The sequence below is a fragment of the Agelaius tricolor genome, unplaced genomic scaffold, assembly GCF_023055355.1.
Source record: "Agelaius tricolor isolate 1412-34295 unplaced genomic scaffold, bAgeTri1.0.p SCAF_12, whole genome shotgun sequence".
Lineage (NCBI taxonomy): Eukaryota > Metazoa > Chordata > Aves > Passeriformes > Icteridae > Agelaius > Agelaius tricolor.
This window is the reverse complement of record NW_027269272.1, coordinates 8,921,565-8,938,033: the sequence shown is the minus strand read 5'-3', so window position 1 is coordinate 8,938,033 and position 16,469 is coordinate 8,921,565. Positions and strand designations below refer to the sequence as shown.

General features: G+C 43.8%; 1 protein-coding gene across 3 annotated transcripts in view; it reads left to right on the top strand.

The window, feature by feature from the left end:
- Window positions 1-16,469, top strand: part of EPHA4 (EPH receptor A4) — a 105,224-nt gene that overhangs the window by 50,309 nt on the left and 38,446 nt on the right. For all 3 annotated transcript variants that reach the window (XM_071437473.1, XM_071437474.1, XM_071437476.1), the window contains exon 5: window positions 5,996-6,334. In XM_071437473.1, the coding sequence (XP_071293574.1) occupies window positions 5,996-6,334 (339 nt within the window). The remainder of the gene's footprint in view (window positions 1-5,995; window positions 6,335-16,469) is intronic.

The window sequence follows — 16,469 nt, the reverse complement described above, 5'->3', positions numbered from 1 at the left end:
ACAAATCTACCTTCAGATCCCAGGGTTAGTTTTCAGGGATATTTTTTGGTTGTGTGGATCTGTCGGGTTTGCAGCTGTAGGGAGGAAGGGAGGAAAGACTTGGTTGGAGTCTCCCTGCACAACCAACCAACCCTGCCTGCCTGTGTTCCTGGAGCCCCTCCAGCTTCTGGAGCCCAGCTAGAGCATGTCCTCTGCCATGGCTTTGGATGGGTTTGTGGTGTATGGCATTTGTCAGGGGAGGGGCTCTCTCCTGCCCACTTGTGCCTCTGGGGTGGTGCTGCCCCTGCAGTCCTGGCCTGCCCTGGTTAGACCCTGTCCTTGGGCACACTGCAGTCCTGGGGTCTGTGTTTTCTCCGTGGTGTGCATGAAGGGTTGGGCACACTGATCCTTCAGGGCAGCAGGAATATTCACTCAGTTGTAGCTAATCCCCTTTGTGCTATCTTTCTTTGAAATCATTCATTGCATTGGGGTAGACATTCTTTCTCCTTGGCAGAATGGCTTTGCCAGATTTGTGAGGCTGGTGAGGCTGAGCCTCCTACATTTGTGCTGCTGTCCTTTGGGGACAGGAAGAAAGGGACTTTGGGATAACGTTCTCAGCTGGATGACATCCAAACAGCAGGCAAGCAACCTGGTGATGTTTGACTCAACTATCTCTGATGCCCCTTAGTCTTTAGGGCAGCTGATTTAAATGGAAAATACTGTACTCCTTGCAAATAAACAGCTTACTGAGGTGTTATTATGCCCATGTTAGTCTGCAGCCTGGTTTGCTTCCCAGCTATGTCCCCTTGCCATCTGCACCCCACAGGTGCTGCTTCAGTCCTGGAGAGCGAGTTCATTACTGGGTCTTCACTGTGGAAGCTCTCTGTGAGTCACTGCAGATCCCTGGTGTGCATCATCAAAGCTCCTTAAGTGTGCCCACAGAGACCTGTAATCCACAGACAGCTGGCACCCAGGGATCTCCTGTGGTCTGGAAGGAAGGAAGGAGACAGTCAGGTGTTGGTATGTGCCCCTGTCATGGTTTTCACCAGGTCCTTGTCAGTTGTACAGGCGTGTGTGGGAGGCTTCTGACTGGAGAGAGACTTGAGTGTAGGAAGGGAGGGAGAGAAATGTTGATAAATGAAAAGTTAAAATACTGCCTGAAGTTGTAGAAAGAGTGCTAAAATATGTCCTTTTAATACAAGTAGTGCTTATGCTATTAATGCCTTAAAAACTCTTGTTTTGCTGAATGTTTGTTTAACATAGGGTGTGTTGTCCTTAAGACAGACAGATCTCTCTATCTGTGGATGAAAGACAGCTGGAATGGCTATAGCCTATTGCAGCAAGAGAAAGCCAAACAATCTGCATTGCCCAATATATTTAAGGAAATCGAATAGGAGGGTTGAGGAAGATGGCAAGATTAGCTTGATGAAGATTATTTGTTGCTAAACAGACTCTGCAGTGTTTCCCTCAGCCCTGACACACACAATGAACTGCTCCACCCAGGGCCTTCCCATTTGCTTCATGGCTCACTTGATTTTGATGGTTTTATTGTGAAGCAAGATTTATGGAGCCCCAGGAAGGAATAAAATTGAAAACTTCCGTTCCCTGTGTTCCCACAGAGGAGCCCCCTGTCAGTTCAGGGTGCTGGTTAAAGGGGCTGGAGAGGGATCCGGCTTTCAGGCCCCATGATCAAACTGTGTCCCCTTTGCAATCACTGGTGTGAGAAGACTGACTGGCTCTGCAGATCCACCCTCAGATTCTGTTGTCCTGTGCAGGGGAAACAACAGCACCTGCCTTCCTAACATCATAAAATGAATTTTAAAATTAATCTGTTTTCAGAATTAAAATGTTTAGATTTAATTTTGATTTCCTGTAGGAACTGTCGCATTTTCAAACTGTTCCAGGCGGTGTGGCAGTATTAGCTCCATTCTTCCACAATGCCAAATAGCCCATGCAATAGCAAGCTTCCATTGGCAGGAAATTGATGAAAAATGCTGTAGATCGTGGGACTTGTGACAAAATTACAGATGGTGGTGGTGATTCAGAAGCACAGGTCCTTGTCTCCTCTCTCATCTGCCCTGTAGCTAGATTCTTCTGCCAGAGGACACAGGTTTGTGGAGGGTGATGGTCTGGCTGTCAGGATGCTGTTCCCTGTGGAGTCCTGCTAGCTGGGCTCATCCAGGTACTATCCTGGGGGCATTTCAGCCTGCCCTGGCCCTAAAAGGGTTTGCCTCATCTATGGGCAGAGGCTCTGTTGTCAGAAACAAAGCAAATCCTGATCACCATTGAAGGAGCGGATCCGCCCTGTGTTTTAACATCTGAAACCAGGCCCATCAATCTGAAGCTATTCCTGCTCCCTGTGCCAACAGCTCCATTGATGACTATACTGCAGGAAGAAAAGAAATTGCTTTTCCTCTCACTGTAATGTCAGCCCACCATTTGGAGACTCCCCTACATCTTTCTTTTCATGCTGGAGGTGGTGCACTCATCTCTGTGACCTGCAAGCATCTGCTTCCCTGGTTTTCCACTTCACTGCATCTCTGTTTAGACACTGCAGTGCCCTGTCCCACATACTAATTACTGACTTTTTGCTTCTGAGGAGCTTGATTCATTCTGGCACATTTTCCCATGTGAAACTGGACTTAGAGCCTTGGAAAATATCTTAATGGACATCAGACTAAGTCTGAGTTTAACCCCAAACTGGCTGCTGTATCTGAGCTAAGAGGCACATCTTTCTGACTGCAGCTGTGGTAGTGTGAAGCCTCCCCCCATGGGGGTCTTTGCTTTAGGAATACCCTCATGAAACAGGGATATTCTTGGCCCTGGCAGAGCTGGTGCTGCCTGGGGAAGGAGGTGTTTGCACTGGCACCACCTCATCTCAGCTCTCCTGCCTGTGCTCTGAGTGGATGCTCTCGTGTGTGTGGCTGCAGCGAGTGAACGCTCTGTAAGAAAATGCCTTTTGCTGTTCCTCGCTATCAGGCTCTTGGTGTTTCCCTCAGAGCAGTTTCTGTTCAGGGCTTGCTGCTGCCAGGTGCTGAGCAGTCTCTGGGAGGACACACAGCCTCAGCTCCCAGAGCCTCTGGCTGCTGCTCCGTGCAGGGCAGACCTTCACCGTACGATGTGCACCTGGGCTTGCAGCCTGCTGAGGCTGCTGTTCCCCCCAGAGGCCTGTGTTGGTTTTCCCGTTCCCTTGACAGTGCAGAGGCACAGGTGTTGTTACCTTGTGCACCTGCCTGCCCTGAAGAGAGCCCAGGTGTGAGGCAGTTTGGGGAAGCCCAGGCTGGAGAGAGTTTGGTTCAGTCCCTGCTCAGCAGTTCCTGTGCTGCCGCTTGAATTCACGATTTCAGGAGTGTCTTCCACCTCATTGCACTCAGAGTTTATTTTTGAAAGGGAAGCTTGTGTATTTGCAGGCTAAGCAGAGACCACTTTCTCGTACCCAGGGGAGCTGGCAAAGCCAGCTTTTGGGGGAAGGAGAGCTGCTTATGGGACAGGCATTGGGCTGGGACATGGGACAGTTCTGACCACTGCCCAGATGTGCAAAGCATGACCTGTGTGCCCTTGTCTCACCACATCTCCCTCTGCCTCCATTTCCACATGGTGAATAGAGACTAAAACCAGTTTCTTTCCTTTTTCTTTCTCGTCTGGTTTTTGGATCAGGAAACATCTCTTACTGTGTTCAGTAACTGATCTTTTACTCAAAAGGGTTTTCTCCTTAGGAGTCCAAAATGCTGCCAGTGCATAAATAAAAGCCGTGAATGGCAGCCTGGTGGTGCAGCAGGCAAGAGGGCTCCCTGGCTCAGGGGCTGGACTCAGCTCTCTCTTCTTGCAATAATTCTATCTGTCAACCCTGATTAACTCAGAGACTTTTTCAAAGATTTGGCAAGAAGGGAGGATTTCCCTCCTTTCAAAATAAATATATTAATTTTGTATTTTTGAAATCAACAGACAAACAACGCCTGTTTAGCTACCCCTGCCACAGAGACCTTTCGTTTGGGTACCAAAGACCCATTGGAGCTCTATGTCATTTAAGACTCTTTTCTTAACCTAGCTACCTCTCAAAATAAAAGTCCTGTCTCCTGTTGAGCATGTGTTACATCAGGTGGATTCAAATACAGACCTGATGAGGTGATGCAGCCCTCAAAACCTTGTCCTATGCAGCCTGTTCAGGCCTCAGGCTTCCTTTGAGATGAACCTGATAAATTGAGGAGGGAGCCACAATTAATCTTCCCCATAGTCATCCCTTAACAGCTTAACCTTTTTGCTGTTACACTTGATGAGCCACTTTGTAATTTCAGTAGAATTTCACATTTTCAATGTATTTGGTTCCTGTCTTACCACAATGACTGTTTTTGTACCTTTGGCATATGAGAGATTATGACTTACTTATTTATACACTTAATGGAAACTGTTGGTGTTGGCTGATTCTTTTTTGCCAGGTTCATAGTTTCATAATGTTTGACAAATTTGCCAGAACTTTCTCCTTTCCTTTCTCCTTTCCTTTCTCCTTTCCTTTCTCCTTTCCTTTCTCCTTTCCTTTCTCCTTTCCTTTCTCCTTTCCTTTCTCCTTTCCTTTCTCCTTTCCTTTCTCCTGCAAGGAGATCTAGTTGAACTTCTTTAGAATTGCAACCATCAGATGTATCTTGATGAAATCTAGGAAGTTTCATGGGCTTTTCTATGTCTTGAATTTGTGACTTTACAAAATTATTTCCAGTATTCTTCTGCTAATAATATTTGTACGTAAAGCTCTGACTATCAGTAAGCAGAGCTATTTTTATTGTGTTCTGGTTTGGATTGATACATTTTGCAATCTTCATTCTCATTCTGTCTCATTTCAGTTTGATGCAGTGCTTACCTGCAGCCCTGTCCCAAAGCCCTGTGTGTGTCAGAGTCCCTGTGTGCTCTGCCCCAGAGCAGGCTGCCTGGCAATGGTCAGGGAAGCCTTTTGGGATGGATGAAATACCCGTCTCTTTCATGGCTTCACTCTGAATCATCCGCCGAAAATTTAAGGGTACAAAAAGTGTGTCTCAACTGTATTGAAATTAGATTAAGAGTTGCAGGATTAGCTCTTCTGCATTTTCAATTTGCCTGTGGGTTTGAGGCCCGTGGGGATTTAAGCACATCAATAGGATTTGTGCCCGTGCGTTGATCGGCATGGGGCAGGGCAGGGAGAGGTGCTGCAGGTGCAGGAGCGTTTCTGCCTCTGGGCTCTGCCCAGCCTGCCCAGGGAGGTCCTGCCCAGCTTGCCTTGGGCTCTGTGCTCTGATCCCATAGTCCCTGTGCTGGAACCTGCTGGGAGCTCTCTGGCAGCGTGTTTATGAAGTCTCCCATCCCTGTGGTGGAAAAGCTGACCTTGTGTCTCAAATCCAGCCTCATTGCCAAGCTTTCTGTCTGGTCTCTTGTTTCTGACCAGGTTTCTTTTATCAGCCCTTCCTTCAGATGCTTGCCATATTTTCCTCTTCAGTTCTTTCACTTTCTCCAGCACTCCCTGTTGTAAACTTTATTTTCCATCTTTCAAAGCCTTAGTTCTGTGTCTGGCTTCCTACTCAAATCTCCATCCTGCATGCTGAAGTGTCATGTTCAGGTCCCTGCTTGATGGGCTGCAGTGTTCATTGAATGTGATTTGACATCAACTTGTCTGGAAAATATTGCACTTATATTTTTCAGAAAAAGATACCTTGAGATATTTCTATAATAATTTCAATGAGAGTCTGCCTGTAGGTAATGGAGGACTTTGAAAATCTCAAGTGAAGCAGAAGTTTGTGCATTTGATGCTTTGTTTAGGAGATAATGGAGAAAAAAAGAGTGTAAGATATGTAAATTTAACATTTTTCAAAACAAGTGTAAACAGTGAAAAGGAAAAAGTCCCACTCCTGTTTAATTGCAATACTGAGCTCTCAGGCTCATTCAACATCAGAGTTGCACAGCATCTGGGATGTGCAACTCTGATGTTACTATGTAGGCTTTGGGGTTTTTTTTTCCTCTCAACTAAAAACACATGTACTTTTTTTCTTTTTAGGCCCTCCATCTGCTCCCCAGCACCTGATTTCCAATGTCAACGAGACCTCAGTGAACCTGGAGTGGAGCCCCCCGCAGAACAAGGGTGGCCGGGAGGACATCTCCTACAACGTGGTGTGCAAGCGCTGCGGGGCGGGCGAGCTGAGCCGCTGCCGCTCCTGTGGCAGTGGGGTGCACTTCAGCCCCCAGCAGAATGGCCTGAAAACCACCAAAGTCTCCATCACCGACCTCCTGGCACACACCAACTACACCTTTGAAGTCTGGGCAGTGAATGGAGTGTCCAAGCAAAACCCCAGCCAGGACCAGGCTGTGTCAGTCACTGTGACAACTAACCAAGCAGGTAGGAGCATAAACAGCAATGCCCTTCCTGTCTCTGCTGCCTGTTTTTTAGGAAAGCTGTGATTTCCATTACATTTAGCATTAGCAAATGAATGCCAGGAGCCCTAAGATGTGTAACTGGGTCAAACCCTTATTTTCTGGTGATTTATATGGATACTTTAAATGCTTCAGAGGCAGGGAGAGAGGAGGGTTTGGTGCTGTGTCTGTGCTGCAGCATGCCGGCAGGACGCTGGGAGGCATTCTGCAGAAGCACTACAGCAAAGCTGCCTTGATCCCCCCTGGCCCACCAGCAGCTCTGCTGTCACCCCCTGTACGGGGACACAAGGATGTCCTTGGTGTCTGCAGAGGGAAAAATACGTGCCTGAGGAGCACAGGCTTGTGCTCCTGCCCCCCTTGAAAAAGGGCAGTGTAAGATTCAATGAGTGGAACGAGTGGGCGCCCGCTCGCCTGCCTGCTCGCTCTCCTCTCCTGGAAAGTCAATTAGATTCTGTCCCCTTGTTAAATAAATACCTCCTTAACCTGCTGCTGACAATGTTTCGATTGATCAGAGCTGGCATTGCTGTAGAAATCCTATATGAGCTTTCAACTTCATGCTGACTGATTTTTGCCTTTCATTCATCTGGGAGAGCAAAATACTATTTCTGTGTATACTAGATTATTTCAGATACCCTGGGCAGCTCTGCTTTTTTAGTACCCCATGCTTGACCTAGTAAGGGCAAAGGCTGCAGCAGCAGATTGCCGTTTCGTTTTGATGCTAATTTGTTTGATCTTTTTCTTTAATTCCATGAAAACATTTCTTAGTTTGCAGCCAGCTCGGGTTTAACGCACAGGGTTCCAGTTGAATTTTTAATTTAATGCACAAAATTATATACATTTGAATATGACACTCTTCTAAATGCAAATGAGATCTCCAGACTGTCAGACTGGCTACAAGACCGTCAAACCTGTTATCTGATGGCTCAGAGTGCTGATTGCCTTCAGGTCCCACAGATGTTGCAGACATTCAGCACCTCGGAGTGTAGCTCACAGGGTATCATTTATTACCAGGCTTACGGTGTATGAGACAATATTAATATTGCATATTTTGATAGGATCAGACCATATAAATATTTTGAATTCTGTTTCCTAGTAGGTGTGTGTGAAAAATAGGTAGGCATAGTCTAAATCTGCAGATTTTAGCTGTAGTCAGGCCATGTCAGTATTACCAGTGAGAGATACATTCAATTTTGCAGTGACAGTTACAAGCGAAATTGTCAAGTCCGTGCTGAAGTGCCTTTGAAAATCTGGTCCAGTGTTTTTTGTTCTTCATATACAGTTGACAGCATCCCTTTTAAATTATGATTCAAAAATTCAAACCACCACTTTGCCTAGTGAAAAGAAGACTAATAGAGAGCAGGGGCTATTAGGGAGTCTTGGGAGAAAGCCGTGGGAGAGTGCTGTCATACGCTCTACGAAAAGAGAAGGTTGAGAACAGCAGCAGGGACAGTGTTTTTGTGCTGTGAATGCCTAGCAAAGAGAGTATTTCTGACTGATTTTGGCATGTCTAAGGATTAGTGGATGCATATATGCATGAATAAGTGAGCGGGATCCATCTACCGTGTGAAAATTCTACCATCTTATGCTTTTATATGCAAACCAAAATCTGATTGAATATGCAAATAAGAATTGATTTTGTTTATTATCCATGAGTAGTATTCTTCCCATCAGGAAATTTGTATTTTTGCCAACTTTTCCAATTTTGAAACATGCCCAGTTTATCAAATGCGTCAGAGGGACAGAGAAAATTATACTGGTATAAATGAAAATTAACTCCAAGGTGCACTGTTCTCTGTTCTTCATACAACTTCGTGGTTTCTGCTGCATAGAAGATCTAAATAGAAATGTGTGGCCTAAACCTACAGATCCCAGCTGAGATAAATAGCCTTACATATGCAAATTGTCTCATTGATTTTGGTGAAACTGCTTGCTTGAGTAAAGGTTTGTAAAGTTAGACCCTTGGGTTTTACAAGTACTCATCTGTTTAATCATTGTAAATGTGTGTCTGGGGTGCATTAAAATCCTTGTGCCACTAATTTTCTTTCACTATATTTCATTATAAAGAAATCATGTCATGATGGTGCACTGCCACAGGCTTGGTTTTCATCTTGCACCTTCCTTACACTAATGTAAAGCTGCCTTGGTTTCTTTAAGGCAATTCTAAATTCAGATTAGAGCCAAGCTCCTCCCTTAATAGCACTTCTTCCCTGTTTTACTAATAAAAATGAAGCCACCAACACTGAAAATTTGTAAATTACTTAATTGATTGTGTTCTCTATGCTTGTGCTTGATAGAAAAAAAAATGTTGTCAATATGGGGAGTTTTTAATAATTCTTTACATATGAGCAGTGCTTTTGGGTTGTCTTCTGAAGAATTTGCTAGAACTCTTTGCAAGAGGTGTATCTCTGAGTTAAATTCAGTAAAGATGATAAGTATACAAGAGTACAGGGAATTCTTCCTCACAACAACTTCACCTTTCAAATTTTCTTCAGTATAATCTGAAGAAAGTAGGCAGGAATTTTCCAAGCAGTTTTTGATCAGTGAGGATCAGGAATCTGGGTGTCTGTGTGTTTGCTTGCCATGGTGCCAGCCCCTGTGCAAGGTGTGCATTTGGAGACAGGCAGAAAGCAATGAGAAATCACTTGTGGTATATTCAGCACAAAATTGATGGAATGCATTGCAGGGACATAAAAGGTGCAGTTGAAAAGCACAGGTGGGTTTTTGTTTGCTTTTGTCGTTTTACTCCTGAGATAATGAAATGAGGCAGTTTGCTTTCCACTCTTCATTTAGAAGCTCTCTTTTCAGTTTCCGATACTATAGAAAAGTGTTCAAATTAGAATAAGGTTTGCTATTCACAGTAGGATCAAAAATAGTTTGAAAAAGTATTTTTCTGCTTCTTTGGAAGAGGTATTGGTTATTATAGATTGCTTATTTTTCCAAAAAAAAGCTAAATTTCAGGCTTTTAAGCAAGTAAAAAATTCAATCTCCTAATTAAATACTTCATTGTTGTGACTTTTTAAGAATTTTGAATTAATTCAGCTCATTGTTCTGCATGCTTAGTATTTTTTTTTTTTTTTTGAGTTGGGAACCATTACTCTTTTCCCCTGTGAGATTGAAAAAATAGAAAAAGCAAGGATGGAACACTGAGTGGCTGAAACTTGAAGCCAATGTCCTTAGCACAATGAGTACTGCAAGTGCTGATATTGGGGGTCTCACCACTGGCAGTGGTGGCTTTTGGGCTTTCAGTTTTCAATGAAATGAAATCAGCACTTTGCCCATCCTTAAAAATTTGTGAAATGATTTGTGGAAGAGATGCAGGCCAGCAATTCTCATGTGATGCTGCTAGGAGAAGCTAATTTCAGTGAGGAACTCTATCAGGCTGTTGACTGAGTAGCTCAGAAATCTCTGGGCTTCTTGGTTGGGTTTTTTGGTTTTTATTCTGCTGAGGTTAGTACTGCGAAGCTGCTCAAAATGAAAAGAAAAGCTCTCAATAAAGAGATCTTGTTCACAGCATGCAGGAAGCTTGTGTGGTTTCCTTTTGAAGATGCACTGAACAGTTTATATTTTTATTAAGGCTTAAGGAGCTGAGCTGTTTGTGTCTCCAGCCTGAGAGGCAGGTTCCCTGCTCAGGCCCCCTGTGGGGGCAGTGCCACAGGGACAAGGTTTTTGCATGGATGCTGAAGGCATTCATAAGGCAGGGGAGTGGTGTGGGGGGCAGAGCCTGCACAGGCTTAAATGAGATTTAAAATCCAAACTTATTTTCCTGCTTGCTTGGCTCCCTTTGTTTTGTTTGCATTTTATGAGGGATGGGTGTCCTGCTTGCTCCTTTGCTTGTAGGAGTTGAAGCAGTTGATATTTCTGAATAAACAAACTGCCTGGTGATTTGTTACCTTGTTAGGTTACCTTGGGCTCTCTGTTTCCTTAAGTGGATCAGCAGAGCTGGATGGATGCAGCATGTGCCAATTAGGATGAAAATACAGTGTGTATAAATAAACTTACTTCTTCTCCCCTTGCATCACCCTGGATGTTTTCAAGCTGCCTGTGCTCAAGATCAAGAAATGATCTTTCTGGAGACTATCTCGGGCTCTGTGTCCTGGTTTTGCTGCTGCTGTTGTCAGTGCTGTGCCTAGCCCCTGTGTGTGTGCAGTGCCCCTCTCCTGGCCTGTGCAGCTGTGTGCTCAGTGTCCCAGGGCTGCCCCATCCCTGGCAGAGCAGGGGGCTGGCAGTGCTGCAGCCCTTGCCCCTCTCCTGTGGGCTCCCCAAATCCTGCGCTGGCACTCTGAGCCCTGCAGTGCTTCCGTGCCCTTTCCAGGCAAGAGCTAAAATGGGTCACGGTGCCACCAGGATTTCAGCACCCCCGACAAGATCCATGGGAATTGGGTATTCTTCTGGGACAGGCTGCAGTTGTGGTGAGCCCAAAATACTGACTTTCCGTGCAGGGAAGGGAAATGTCAGCTGTTACTCAGTTTTATTTAGCCTTTAGGTTTGTTTGTTGTTTATGTTCTTAATTCCTTTACTAAAAGGAAAAAAAAACCCAAACCTGAAAGATCCCAATCCTTTGAGGATGATGGTATTTTCAGTCAGAAATGGCAAGGGTAAGGAGGAAAGAATTGGGAGTTATGACTCATAAGTTCCACTGGACTTTTTGGTTGGGGAATATATATTCCCATTTTACATTTTGGTGGGTCTTCTTTGAAAGCCCACGTTTCCTTTCAAATGCTGATTAGCATTCCTCATGTGTTGTACAGAGCAGCACAGAAAATGCATATAAGGTCTTACATTATGCCAGTGTGGTTTAGCCTGTGCTGAGCTGCATTTGCAGTCAGTAAAAATTCATGGACATACATTGCCCTTGGTCAGTGTGCACTCCTCATGTCAAAAAAATAATAGTTGCTCAGGCAGATCAAAAGCAATGCATGCCAAGGCCAGGAAAGCTAAGGATTTTAGTGTTTTCTTTTCAATGCACTATTTTCCTGGATATTTATAACTTACCCATAAAGAATTGCTCTATAGTGAAACATCAGAAGACATTGTTAAGTAGATTTCAGTCACAGAGCTTTCTTTAGGTGACTGCATGAACACCCTTAAACTACTACTGGAAAATAAAATTAACTGTTACTGTGAAGGTTGATCAATCCATCTGATTCTCTAAGCTCCCGTATGTTGAGTATAATCCTGGTTTCAATACAAGTAATAGTAAATAATTTCTGTTTGCTGAGAATGAACATAACATTTTTTGATTTTATGTGTGGTGATATTTATGTGCATATTAAAAATCTTATCGATAGGGAGGTGCTGAAGGAAGTTAATTTTGATTTTAAAAATTGCAAGGTCTGTAGTCATTCAGACTGCTAGTTTTATGCTCAGCTCTTGCAAGAAATGTTCCTTTTTTTAATGCAGTCCTGGTGAAGAGCTGTTTATTGTTGTGTTGAAACATAATTTTTGAAGGGCTGTATAACCCCAAGGAAGACTTCATCTCCAAATAGCCGGCAAAGGAGCTCTGTGAATGTGAAGACAGAATTCATCATGCACTCGTGTCACAGTTTCACAGACCCTATGAAATAGTGTAAGCTGGCAAAATCAGTCATTTTCTGTGCTGGCATCCCCCTTCCCTGGTGCCTGGTGAAGCTGTGGGGATGCTCGTGCACATCAGCTCAGCAGCCCAGCCCCTGCCGAGTTCCTGGATGTGGGGATGGGGCTGTGCTGTGGGGTTTTGTGGAAGGAAGGCTTAAGGTGCTGGGCCAGGCTGTTCCTCAGGAGTCTCTGGACCTTTGGAGGGTGTTGAGGTGACATCCAGCTCAATGGCCCACCTGGGAGAGGTGCAGGAGGGTGAGTGAGTTCATGGCACTGCCCAGCAGAGGAGCGAGTGGCGCTCCAGATGCTGGGCACAGCTGGTCTGCCTGTAGCCTTCACAGGCATCCAAGAGTCAATTTAGTTCTTTATTTTTATTCTAAGTACTTGCTACCAGCACAGTCCCACCCTTTCCAGTTACTTGTTCCCTGCAGCCAAAGGATACAAATAGCCTGTTCCAGTAGTCCTTTTTCAGGCACACAAACCCGTGAGGAAACTCATGCACGTATCTGGGTGTGTATAAACAGTCACAGCACCCCGGCCACCCACTTCCCAACAAACCTGATTTAAAATAATCTCTTGGCAAACATCTGGATGTGTGCCAGCTGTCCAGAGCATGGGAAGTGTGTGTGATACTACCAGCTGCATTCTTTTTTCTGTACAATGTCAGGGTAATGGGAAAAGGGAGCTGCAAAGGGGTGTTCTTACTTTGCTTTAAGGTGTTTGTACTAAGGATGATGGACCAGCAAATTATTCCCCAAATGGAGCTGTGTCAAGCCTGAATTCAGTAGGAAAGAAAATCAAAATAAGCATGGACTTGGAAAAGGGGTGATCCATGAGCATGATACTCTTGAGTGATTTCTTACAGCATCTTGCAGAATTCCAGGGTAATTATATGCATTTTTCTCATTTCCAGTCAGTGGGGTTTCTAAGGCTTCATGTTTTTCTGCTAGACATGAGCGGCGATCCCTCCTGCACATTGTTCAAGCAGGAGGGTTGGGACAAGCTGCCTGCTGTTGTTAGGTTTTATCTGTCCTGATCAGTGAGGTGACCTGCCAGCACGTGCAGGACAGCCTTTTCTTCACCTGCCTTTTCTTCCCCTGCTTTGGCTTTCAAAGGGACTGGTGTTTTGGCTTTGGATATCTGAAGATTTACATTGGATGAGTTACTGTGAAGATTTCTGCAGCAAACCCAGTGGTGTATTTTGGGAAGCCACAGATCTTTCAAATATTAATGCACTGGGAGATCTAGAAAGAAAAGTGATCCTAGTGCTAGAAATTTGGGAATTGGGTGGAACTGAACAGTGGAGGGGATACTTTTGAATGGGCAAATTTCAGCAATGAGCATGAGATTTCTCAGGGACTTAAAGATGCCATGTGTTGACTGCTTCAGGTTTCTTCTGCTGCACGTTTAATTACGTGTGTAAGTTTAAGTGTCTGAGTAAGGAGCTTCTCCAAGCTGGCAGATGCAAGTGGGAGTTTCTTCTTAACAACTTCATGTTCTTGCAGAGGCTTTAACTGATGGTCTGTAATAAATGTGTAGTTATAGGCATACGTGCTCCCGTCTTAAAAACAAAACTGGGAAAACTATTGTTGAGAAGGATTAAATTATTATTTTAAGGTAACTGCAGCATTCCACAAAGAAATAATAATTAAAATAACAACTGCCTGCTTTCTGGCAAAGCTGTCTGCACCACCCATTTCCATGAATTTGTATTCAAGGTGGGGGATACAAGTCTTGGTCGGAAGGAAAAAAAAGTGCTTTCTAAAGATCCTTAGTAAATAACCAGCTTCAGGGTTCAGTGAACAGCTTAGACAAGCTGCATGTCAGATAGAGCCAAGATGTAATTGCAGCATTTAAATAAAAGTTTAGTCACATTTTTTAAAAGATCTTGTGGTTTGCTATGGAAAATGGAAGTTAGTTACACACCCTCCTAGGGAAAGAGATGCTTAATTTCATCATTGGGTAGTGTTAATCATATTTAAGTCATAGAAATTTACTTCAAAGAGGAATAAAATTCTAGTCTCAGTGATGTTGGTACAGATGAATAGTTACCAAACTGACAGAGATGGAGACGTGGTCCTGCAGCTTTTATTTGCCCTGGACTATTTAACTGTGTGCTCACTTTCCCTGGCAGCAAACTGACATTTCCCATTCATGGAGCTTGACGATCAGTGTGAGCGCTTCCCTTAAATAACTGGCTCAGAAATATTTTCATGTGGAAGCAGAATTTGCCCAAGAATATTTGTGGCTACTAAACGTTTAGATGGGCTTCCAGATTCTCTAGTTGTTTTTGCAGCTGACTAAATAAATTGGAAAGCAGCCAGAGAGACAGCAGAGTCCAGTCGGTAGTTCAGCAACAATAAAAGGCTTCGGAGAACTTTATCAAAGCTTCCATTAACCCCCTGCTGATGTCCTCAAACAGGATTTTTTTGAGAGAGTAGAAACACAAAAACTAGGCTGCACAACTGCCCCTGTGTGTCCATTCACAGTTTTTAAATCCACACAGTTACTAATTAAAATGCCATGCAGAGTAGCACAAATAAACATTGCTAGTCCCCGAAGCCCAAAAGTTTCTGCATTGGCTCATAGTTTGGAGGGCAGGATGCTGAACTGACCCCAAAGGGTGGGTGAAGCAGCCCATTCTGGTTCAGATATTCTGTCCTTGTGAAATGTGTGTCAAGTCCATCCATATGCATGAAATCCCACTCCCAGAATGCCGTCCCAAGGCAGCCCGTTATATTTTATTTATGTGTTGCATAGCACTGTGCTAAACCGTGAGGGCTAAATAGAGCTGTGGCATGCCTGCTGGCTCCCTATAATCATGTTTGCCAGCTTCTGGTGGACATCAAAATGCTGAGCACACGAGTGAATACTGCTTCTTTCATTGAGAAATGTCACTTCAGATTTAGCCCCACGTGTGAACTGGTGTGCAGGCAGTGCTTTATTATCGTGGCAGGGCTCCAGTGGGCTTCCCCTCCCAAACAAAGTGGGAGCCTCTCTCTGCATCCACTTGAAGGATTTCATGGCATCTCCTTAGATTAAGGTAATCTGTCTTCATTACTAAATTCAAGAACTAGAGTCCCAGAACTTGGAGTGCACTCTGAGAATGGATTCAGGGTCTCTGAAAATTGTGGTTTGGAAACTGGTGATAACAAAATTGACCACGGTTTTGTATTTACTTTTTTAAATGCAGTCAAAAGAGGTGTAGAAAGCTCAAGCATTTGTATTTTATTCCTGTGGTCATTTGTATTTCAAACCATCCCTTATGGAAAAATCCTACTGTTAATTTGAAAGGAAATGATAGCTTTTGTCTCAGCCTTCTGAACTGTTCCTGCAGAGTTTATTAGGACTTTTATCCCTGCTATCGAATTCTATCACCTAGTCTTAAAAAGACAATTGACTGATGCTGATTTTTTTATTAAATTCTTCTACTGCTCCATAAAATATCTTTGGTTTTGTCTGTATTAAAATCTATTGAAAGTATCCATGGATTATTACAGTCAGAAAAACCCTTAAACTGTAATGTGCTTTGGATATAAATGTCTTCCAATTCCACAGATTACCAAAGGCTAAAAGGAAAGCACTGAAATTTTTAATGATCTTTTTATTATTTTTAATTTTCTATGTTGCTGTTAAGTGGTCTTATTGCGAGATAATAGAACAAGACAGTTTTGACTGAGCAAAATAGGAAAGTAAAGTGGGCTGGAAGAGGTGTCTGGTATATGAATTGAGTTTTGTGTGCTGTCCCATTTATTTTAGCAAACAAATCAAGGCATGATCTGGACACAACCCGCTACAAGGGCTCCCTGGGAAGATTGTGCTTGTCTTGGTAACAGACTGCGTTCTTTAAATCTGTCCTCTGAATCAGCCCCAATTTATCTTCCCAGCATAAAAGGGAATGCAGATGGAGTAGCCACAGCCTCCCTTATAGTTTATCAGGATATTGTGCATGCACATAAATAAGGCAGAAAGTGACTGGAATGTGTAAGTGGCTGGGTGTGAAATCCCATGTTTTTCAAGTTCCCTGGGCACTCAGGGATGGAGCAGCCAAGGGAAGTTCTGGAGGAGCTGCAGGGGTTTGTGGGCTCTCCAGACAGGGGGTGCAGGCTCAGTGGTGCCTTTGCAAGAGGTCAGGCAGTGTCATCCTGTCTGCTGGAATATGGGACTGGAAATGAGGGTCCAAACTCAGGATACAGACCAGTCTGTTTGACTGCTGCACAAGTTATTGTTTTCATGGGCTTTTATTTGCCCAGACTGTAGCTCAGTACTCTTCCAGGACATAAATCTGGCTGGTCTTTGTACAGGTCAACATCCTCATAACCACACAAGGTTAATTTTTTTTTCAAATTTTTATTTATTTATTTTTAGGATTGAAATTTTTCAGACTTTGTAATTGCACTTGCATTGCACAGGAAACCAATTATTCTTTGGAGTGTTTTGCACTGAGGCAACCACCTTTAATATTTAATTGCTGATTCCACTTGGGGTTTTTCCAATTGACACAATTTTAAAACAAATAATGCACT